We start from the raw sequence: 9,152 nt of genomic DNA, 5'->3' as shown, positions 1-9,152 counted from the left end.
TAGGTGGAGTGTTATATCTGACTCATTAGATCGGAGATATCCGGACTTTGTACCGTAATCAGATAAGTACCCTTCTTTCGATTTGTCCTTTCTATGATACGTTTCATCTTCTTTGTAAGGGAAAAATAGAAAATATAGCTTTTGAAGACGGACTTAGATATAATGCATGTTTTTGGAGATGGTGGATAGGATGATTGGTAAAATAAGGGACCATGTTGTATTTGAAGGTGTTTAAGTTTGTATTAGTTTTTTTTTATTACAAACAAACAGAAGCAAAGCCTATTTGTTTATATTTTTATTAGTTATGTTTTTATTAGTTATATATAGTTGCAGAATCTTTTAAGGCAATATTTATTTAAAACTTATTAGGTCCCCCTTTTAATATAAAAGGACCCAATATGATTTTGCAGCAATGCTTGTGAAAACGGTCAAATATATTTGTTTAGTATAAAGACCGTCGGTATAATAAAATATCGCTACAGACTGGTTCACAGGTGGGTAGCTGAAATGCTGCTTAATGTACAGTCGGAATCTTTTTTCAGTATATATAGGTTTATATTGAAAAACAAGGCATTATACTGTATTTTATTACAATTATCTTTATAAAGATAAGTATGGTGTACATGATTTACTTATTTAAACACTAAGAGTTTAAATAAACTATCCCTGTCGGGATGAGCCCCATCGGGGGTCTTCCCAAAGGGTCAGCCCCCTCGGGGCTAGAATAAGTAAATTGAAGATTTGGCTACAGTTATTACTAACCTTATGAGTGCTATTCCTTGAGTAGGACAAGATATTGTAGAATTTATTTGAGGTGGTTTAAACACAGTTGAACCATATTGCGGCGACGTAATATTAAAAATTTTGCTTAATGCTGGAAAATCCCCTAATTTAGGACTTGCATACGATTTATTCTTTATATTTATAATTATTTACGTGAAAATTGCAATTACACGGGGACAATCAGCCGGGGTGAGAAGTTTACATACTTCAGAGGCCTCTCAGAGACTACATGCAGAAGATCTCGTATATGCTTATATAGTAGGTTTATTTGAAGGTGACGGTTTTTTTTCTATTACAAAAAAAGGTAAATATATTACATATGAACTCGGTATAGAACTTTCTATAAAAGACGTTCAATTGATTTATAAAATTAAAAAATTATTAGGTATAGGTGTAGTAAGCTTCAGAACAAGAAAAGAAAGTGAAATGGTATCTTTAAGAATTAGAAATAAAGACCATTTAAAAAATTTTATTATACCTATATTTGACAAATACCCTATGTTTTCTAATAAACAGTATGATTATTTAAGATTTAAAGACGCTCTATTATCAGGTATTATATATTCAGAAGATTTACCTGAATATACTAGAGATAGCAAACCTATAAATACAATAGAATCTATTACAGGTGCTTCTTATTTTTCTGCTTGATTAGTAGGGTTTATAGAGGCTGAGGGTTGTTTTAGTGTTTATAAGTTACACGATAATAAAGATTACTTAGTGGCTAGTTTCGATGTTTCTCAAAGAGACGGAGAAATTTTATTATCTGCTATTCGTCAGTATTTATCTTTTACTAATGCTATATATATAGACAAAACGAATTGTTCCAAATTAAAAGTTACAGGAGTAAGATCCATAGAAAATGTTATTAAATTTCTACAAAAAGCTCCTGTTAAATTATTGGGTAATAAGAAATTACAATATTTATTATGAATTAAACAATTGCGTAAAATAACTAGATATTCAGAAAAAATAAAAATACCTTCAAAATACTAAAAGAGATCAAGATATAGTCCGATCAATGAAGAGATTCATTGAGTGTAACGATAGTTTGTTTCAAATGAAGTTACCAACATAAATGCTCTGTAAACAATGCAACATTAAATAGATTCTTCTCATTACATTTCGTTTTACCTTTCGTATTAGCTGCTTTAGCACTAATGCACTTAATCGTTTTACACGATACAGCTGGATCAGGAAATCCTTTAGGTGTATCTGGAAACTACGATAGAATGCCTTTTGCTCCATATTTAATATTTAAAGATCTTATTACAATCTTTGCATTTATATTTGTATTATCTTTATTTGTGTTCTTTATGCCTAATGTATTAGGAGATAGTGAAAACTATGTTGTGGCAAATCCTATGCAAACTCCTGCAGCTATCGTTCCAGAATGATATCTTCTTCCTTTCTATGCTATATTAAGATCAATTCCTAACAAATTATTAGGAGTTATAGCAATGTTCGCAGCTATTCTTATATTACTACTATTACCTGTTACAGATGTAAGTAGATCGAGAGGTATGCAATTTAGACCTTTAAGTAAAGCAGCTTTCTTTGCATTTGTTGCTAATTTCTTAATCTTAATGCAATTAGGTGCTAAACACGTTGAGTCTCCATTTATTGAATTTGGACAAATAAGTACCGTATTATACTTCTCTTACTTTACTTTTGTAATGTATGGTGTTACTGTTCTTGAAAATACTTTTGTGGATTTAAGACACAAAAAATAGAAAAAACTTTAAAGTTAAATAGCCCTCCCGTCTTCTTTTAGAAGAAAAGAAGACTGGGGCTGCTTCTTATTTTTTTTCGACGTTATTTCATAACTGTTTGGACCCCTCTCTGAGAGAGAGGGGGCCTAGAAAAAAACAAGGGCTAGAAAAAAATTAGAAAATAATGGTTAGATTACCGTTAACTTGTTATGAAAATGGTAAAATTTGTTACTTAGTCTCCCAGAAGGAACTGACTTAAATATCTGCCCCTTCTGGTGATCATCCCAAAAGGATAGTTACATTTTTATCCATAATAGTATAACAAACCCCAGTAGACAAATTATATTTATCTAGTGGAAAATTGCATTAGTAATTACTATTTCTAGAGCAATAACGGGGAGAAGACTAAACAGATGTTAAAGCCCCATTAAACCAAAAAATTGAAAACTTATTTTAATAATCATTAATTACTCGTAAACGAGTTTATCTACATGCACAATAATGGTATGAATATATAACTTCATAAAAAAGTATTATGCTATAATAGTAATGTGCCGTTTTATAAAATTTCATTACAAAATTCTTATTAGTTTAATGGCAAAACAAGATTTTCCTAATCTCCTAATCTAAGTTCAAGTCTTAGATAAGAATTCTCAATTTTTAGGACATCTATTTTATATGTCTATGAATTTATCAATATATATATAGATATATTTATAAAGAATTTTTTACCTTACTTTCCATATGGTGATTATTTAAAGTATAGTTGATACATTATCATTCTACACTATCTAGAGGAATTTATTCTTTTTGTTTTATATATGTTATTATCATCTTTACTTTTAACTCCCTTATTAGGTATACTTGCAATATTAATTAATAGGGATAATGGAGTTTCATTAAGAAATATAAAATTCATAGCGTTAACTACATCTATCTTAAATTTCTTTATCTCATTAATTATCTTTATTTTATTTGATTTTAGTACAAATCAGTTTCAATTTGTACAAGAATATCATGAAATAAGTTATTTTGACTTTTATCTAGGTGTAGACGGTCTATCTATATATTTCATTCTATTAACTACTATTATTATTCCTATCTCACTAGTATCGAATTGAAAATCAATAACAAAAGATGTAGAATCTTATGTTATTATAATACTGTTATTAGAAACTTTATTATTAGCGGTTTTCTTAGTATTAGATATTTTACTTTTTTACATCTTTTTTGAATCTATTTTACCCCCTTTATTTATATTGATAGGTATATTTGGGTCAGATAACAGAGTAAAAGCTAGTTTTTATTTATTCTTATACACACTGTTGGGATCATTATTTTTACTATTGTCTATATTAGCAATGTCATCTATCATGAGTACTACCGATTTTGATACTCTTTTTAAAGGAAATTTCATTTATTTAACACAACTTTTCTTATTTTATGGTATTTTTATAGCTTTTGCTGTAAAAACTCCTACAATTTTCCTGAATACATGACTTTTAAAGGCTCACGTTGAATCACCTTTAGGTGGAAGTATTATTTTAGCAGCAATTGTTCTTAAATTAAGTTTATATGGTATACTGAGACTAATTTTACCTGTTTTACCTAAAGCTTATATGGAATATACTTATATAATTTTCCTAATTGGTGTTATTACTATAGTATACGCTAGTCTTAGTACATTAAGAACAATAGATATTAAAGAACTTATTGCGTACAGTTCTGTTTCTCATGCTGCAGTTTATCTTCTAGGTGTGTTCAGTAACAGTATACAAGGTATTGAAGGTGCTATTAATTTAGGGTTGGCTCATGGACTAGTTTCACCAGGTCTATTTATATGTGCAGGAGGTGTATTATATGACAGATCTTCTACAAGAGTTATTTCTTTCTACAGAGGAGTTACTCAAGTAATGCCATTATTTGCTATATTATTCTTCATACTATGTCTTGCTAACTGTGGAGCTCCTTTATCTTTAAATTTCATAGGAGAATTTTTATCATTATATGGGGTATTTGAAAGATCATCTTTATTTGGTGTTTTTGCAAGTACTTCTGTAATATTCTCTGCAGCATACACTATATATATGTATCAAAGAATAGCTTTTGGTGGAGCCTATTCAAGAATGTTTACCTTTAGTATACCGGATTTAACTAAAAGAGAGTTTACAATCTTATTAATATTAGTTATACCTACTGTATTATTTGGTATATATCCTGCACCAATATTAGACGCTATCCATTATTCAGTTTCAACTCTAATTTACGCATTTGATTCAAACGTAATTAGTTGTGACTCATCTAGTGCTTGAGAAGCATTCTTCAAAGATAATAGTTACTATTATTATCATAGTTGTTTTGCATTATCTGTTTGAATATTACTTACGGCTATTACTTTTAAATTTCTTAGTTACAGTAAAAAAAGATTAATCAGAGTGGGAAAGTATTTATCTACATAATAATAGCTAATATATCTTTATCAGCTATTATTATAACATTATACACAATTAATTTATTTTATGCTTTATATTGCACAATAGATTATGTTGTAGCTAATGAACTGCTAAGTAATTGCTCAGAAGAATACGATGTGTTAACGGATTCTACTGTAATAAATGCTGATCTCACATCAATGAGATACAATGTGTTTTTATCTTCTGCAGGATCTAATCCCAATATTTCAGCTGGACAAGTACCAGATTCTTCAGCAGGACAAGTACCAAATCCTTCAGCTGGACAAGTACCAGATCCTTCAGTTGGTACAGTTTCTGTTCAACAGCATGTAGATGGTGCATATCCCTATAGAAATGAAAATGGTGAAATACAACCTGGGATTTTTACTAAGCCCCTATCATGGGAAAATTCTAAATCTAATTGCTACAACACCTATAATATTAATGATGGAAGAGTTGATCATTGTGAGGTACGTGGAAGTAACCATGCTTGAACCACTAGGAATGAACATAACCATGAACAAAATTGTGAACCTTGTTACAACTGTAAGAAACTTATAAATTTAAAATATTATAAATGTAATACATGCTGTAGGGCTCTTTGTAATAACTGTGATTATTATTTATTTAACAAACACGCTACCCATACTTCTTGGGATAGCTTAAGTAGTAATTCATCCTCTCGTCGTAATTAATAGAAGAATTTTTATCATTACATTCTATGGGGTATTTGAAAGATCATCTTTATTGGGTGTTTTTGCAAGTTCTATAATTTTCTCTGCAGCATACACTATATATCAAAGAATAGCTTTTGGTGGAGCGGATTCAGGGTCTGATAAATAATCTAACTATGGAAACAAATGAAACAATAATTAGTACTCTTCTATAAACAGATCATTTTGTGCTATTCTTATCTTGATTACAAGAACAATAGTAAGATAAAACCTTTCTATCTAACTCTAGCCCTCGCGGGCTTGTCCCTAATTTTTTTCTAGTAATTTCGAACACTCGAAATTACGTCGAAAAAAATAAAAAAGGGTTGAAAAAAAAAAGAACATTGTTCTTTTTTTTCTACTAGATTTTATTAAAATAATTGTTTTGTACAATTAACATGTTATGAAAAGTAATTACCTTACCAGATAGTATAACATATCCCGGAATATAAATCTTTTGTATTTAAGCTGGAAAATTGCATTTACGTAATGTAAAAGGCAATTAGGGGAGAAGATTAATATATGATTTACCTATTAAAGCCCCACAAAAAAAAGAGAAAAGAGCTCAATAAAGAGCATCTGTTTTACACGCAACAGGTTGTTTTATATATACCGTATTACAGAGTCATTATAGCTAATTAGCCATAAAATTTTATAGTAGTGTATTAAATTTGTATATATAATACATGAATAATTCTTATTTGTTTAATAGCAATATAAGATATTATCAATAACCTAATGAAAGTAAAGGTCTTATACAATAAAATACTTTAGAACACCTATATTAATTTTTTATTTTTATACAATGAATTTATCACTAATCTTATTTACAATTGGAATTTTAGGTTTTGTTTTAAACAGAAAAAACATAATATTAATGCTTATTTCAATAGAAATAATGCTATTAGCTATTACATTTTTAGTATTGGTTAGTTCACTTAGCTTTGATGATATATTAGGTCAAACATACGCTATTTATATTATTGCCATAGCCGGAGCAGAATCTGCGATAGGTTTAGGTATTTTAGTAGCTTTTTATAGATTTATCTCTTTTAAATCAATCCATCTATCCTTTAGTCAAGCTAAATCACCCATTAAATCTCTTAATATCATTCCAAGTGGAATAAGAAATTATTCTACATCTAAACCCCTTAACTGTAAAAATTCTTTAGATCCATAATTTATAACTGGAATTTTTGATGCTGAAAGTTCCTTTCTAATTGCAATGCTAAAGAATTCTAGATATAAAACTGGATGAAATGTGCAGGCCAGAATTCAACTAAAGATGCATGAAAAAGATAGATCTTTAGTATTGAAAATACAGGAATATTTCGGAGGTATAGGACTTGTATCCCAACCCAATAATAATTCTACAGTGGAATTTAGGGTTCATTCTATTAAGGATATAACTAATATAATTATACCGCACTTTGATAATTATCCCTTATTAACTAAAAAATATTCCGATTCTATGCTTTTTAAAAATGTTATTAATTTAATGTTAGAAAAACAGCATACTAATCTAGAGGGAATACAAAAAATAATTAATACAAGGGCATCTATGAATGGAGGTTTATCTGACCAATTAAAAAAGGCTTTTCCTGAAACTATTCCTGTTATAAGAAAGAGTAAATAACTATAATACACTTGTGCATTCTAAACCGTGAATAGCTGGATTTTCAACAGGAGAATCTAATTTTTTTATTGCTATTAATAAATCTAAGACAACAGACAATATATATGCTTCATTACGTTTTTCTATTGCTCAAGATTTAAGAGATGTAGATTTATTAGAGTTTTGTAGACTTCTTTAAATGCGGATATGTAGTTAGATATGAAAAGCGTTCAATAGCTGAGTTTGTAGTTACAAGAATTGATGATATAATTAACCATGTAATACCTTTTTTTGAAGAATATAGTATTGCAGGATCAAAGTATTCAAATTATTGTACTTTTAAAATAGCTGCTTTTATGGGTAAAAACAAAGAACATTTAAAAGAAGATGGTCTGAAAGAAATCTTGTTATTAAAAAACAAAATGGGGATTACTACTAAAAATAATCATGGAGATGATTAGGGGTTTGAGAGAAAATAGGTCAAAAAAGGTAGAGCAAACCTCTATCTAGTCTCATTAAGGCGAAATCTTCAAAATGCGGGGAAATCTTAAAGACAAATCTACCAAATTAATATAGTACTATGATTAATGGAACAGGTAATGACTCGTTGTATGGTAAAAACGGTTTGTATGAAGAAATGAAATAGATAATCCGCAGCTAAACATCAATATAGAAATATTGGTTAACAGTTCATCGACTAAATGGAGGTTGGTTTATAATTATATAATTATATAATTATTTGCTTAAGTTATAGTCAGGCATAATAGAAAAATTATGGTAATATCCTATCCTTCCTAAGGGAATACAATTCCTATGGAAAAAGGGAGAAAACGAAGAGGAAGTATTAGTATTGAATTTAAATAATGTATCTAGCTATAATAATCTTACCACTATTAGGATCAATAGCTTCTGGTTTTTTTGGTAGAAAAATCGGAGTATCAGGAGCACAAATAATTACATGTACAGCTGTTGTTACTACAACAATATTGGCTGTTTTAGCTTTCTTTGAAGTTGGGTTAAATAATATACCTGTATCCATAGAGGTATTCAGATGAATTGATTCTGAATCATTAAATGTATCCTGAGGATTTCATTTTGATTCACTAACAGTTTGCTACGTGGCTATCTTAATAGAGATAGAAGCTGTGTTGGTTTGAATCCAACTGTATAAGAATATGTTTATTCTTTGAATAAGCAGGTTAGTTATGTCAGATAAGACTAAAAATAACCCTGCTTATCTTCCCTGTCCATCTAATTCATATGGACTAAAAGGATTTAGATGTAAATACCCCTTTACGAGCACTTTCCCGAACCGTAAAAAAATTCATTATTCAACTATTAATAACATAAAGAAAACCGAACAGGAGATAGGTGCTATTAACCCTGAATTCCTGCAATGATTTGTAGGGTTCACAGACGCTGAAGGAAGTTTTACCATTAATAGTCATTTAAAAAAAGATAAATTTACTATTTCTAGTTTTTCATTCATGTTTAAAATAGCATTACATAAAGATGACGAAAAGGTTTTAAGAGATATTAAAGACAGATTAAGAAGCGGAGGAGTTCGTATTTATAAAGATGAATGTATATTTAGTGTTACAGATAAAAAAGGTATTGCTTTATTAATTGATATCTTCGATAAATATAACTTAAATACTTCCAAATATCTAGATTATTTAGATTTTAAGAAAGCTTTCCATTTTTATTCGAATAGATCTGAAGATTTAAATCCTTATATGATAAAAGATACAATTTTAGAATTAAAAAATAAAATGAATACTAGTCGTATAAATTTTGATAGACCAAATGATTCTGAAATCGTAATAACTAAAAGTTGACTGCTAGGGTTCGTTGAGGGAGATGGGTCTTTTTTTTT

The 9,152-nt window shown here is 29.0% G+C and overlaps 7 protein-coding genes across 7 annotated transcripts; all 7 read left to right on the top strand.

Annotated features, from left to right (window-relative positions):
• Positions 1-1,012: 1,012 nt before the first annotated feature.
• Positions 1,013-2,180, top strand: COCCADRAFT_42036 (uncharacterized protein; the record flags this gene model as incomplete). The annotated part of the gene is made up of 2 exons (XM_007720362.1): positions 1,013-1,041; positions 1,850-2,180. 2 exons carry the CDS (start codon positions 1,013-1,015, stop codon positions 2,178-2,180), a joined length of 360 nt encoding a protein of 119 aa, XP_007718552.1.
• A 126-nt stretch (positions 2,181-2,306) lies between these two features.
• On the top strand, positions 2,307-2,516 carry COCCADRAFT_42035 (uncharacterized protein; the record flags this gene model as incomplete). The annotated part of the gene is made up of 1 exon (XM_007720361.1): positions 2,307-2,516. The coding sequence occupies one exon, from the start codon at positions 2,307-2,309 to the stop codon at positions 2,514-2,516; it is 210 nt and encodes a 69-aa protein (XP_007718551.1).
• An 800-nt stretch (positions 2,517-3,316) lies between these two features.
• On the top strand, positions 3,317-3,616 carry COCCADRAFT_112460 (uncharacterized protein; the record flags this gene model as incomplete). Its single annotated transcript, XM_007720360.1, has 1 exon — positions 3,317-3,616. One exon carries the CDS (start codon positions 3,317-3,319, stop codon positions 3,614-3,616), a length of 300 nt encoding a protein of 99 aa, XP_007718550.1.
• Positions 3,617-3,856: 240 nt separating this feature from the next.
• On the top strand, positions 3,857-4,807 carry COCCADRAFT_112453 (uncharacterized protein; the record flags this gene model as incomplete). Its single annotated transcript, XM_007720359.1, has 2 exons — positions 3,857-3,961; positions 4,004-4,807. The coding sequence occupies 2 exons, from the start codon at positions 3,857-3,859 to the stop codon at positions 4,805-4,807; spliced, it is 909 nt and encodes a 302-aa protein (XP_007718549.1).
• A 1,752-nt stretch (positions 4,808-6,559) lies between these two features.
• On the top strand, positions 6,560-7,922 carry COCCADRAFT_42033 (uncharacterized protein; the record flags this gene model as incomplete). Its single annotated transcript, XM_007720358.1, has 4 exons — positions 6,560-6,589; positions 6,986-7,289; positions 7,466-7,666; positions 7,873-7,922. 4 exons carry the CDS (start codon positions 6,560-6,562, stop codon positions 7,920-7,922), a joined length of 585 nt encoding a protein of 194 aa, XP_007718548.1.
• A 217-nt stretch (positions 7,923-8,139) lies between these two features.
• On the top strand, positions 8,140-8,331 carry COCCADRAFT_112456 (uncharacterized protein; the record flags this gene model as incomplete). The annotated part of the gene is made up of 1 exon (XM_007720357.1): positions 8,140-8,331. One exon carries the CDS (start codon positions 8,140-8,142, stop codon positions 8,329-8,331), a length of 192 nt encoding a protein of 63 aa, XP_007718547.1.
• A 345-nt stretch (positions 8,332-8,676) lies between these two features.
• Positions 8,677-9,114, top strand: COCCADRAFT_112464 (uncharacterized protein; the record flags this gene model as incomplete). Its single annotated transcript, XM_007720356.1, has 1 exon — positions 8,677-9,114. A coding segment is annotated over one exon (438 nt), but the record flags the coding sequence as incomplete, so codon positions are not given.
• Between the last annotated feature and the right edge of the window lie 38 nt (positions 9,115-9,152).

The sequence above is a fragment of the Bipolaris zeicola genome, assembly GCF_000523435.1.
Source record: "Bipolaris zeicola 26-R-13 unplaced genomic scaffold scaffold_456, whole genome shotgun sequence".
In the NCBI taxonomy this organism is placed as follows: Eukaryota; Fungi; Ascomycota; class Dothideomycetes; order Pleosporales; family Pleosporaceae; genus Bipolaris; species Bipolaris zeicola.
The sequence above is the reverse complement of the archived record's forward strand: the minus strand, read 5'-3'. Positions and strand labels throughout refer to the sequence as shown.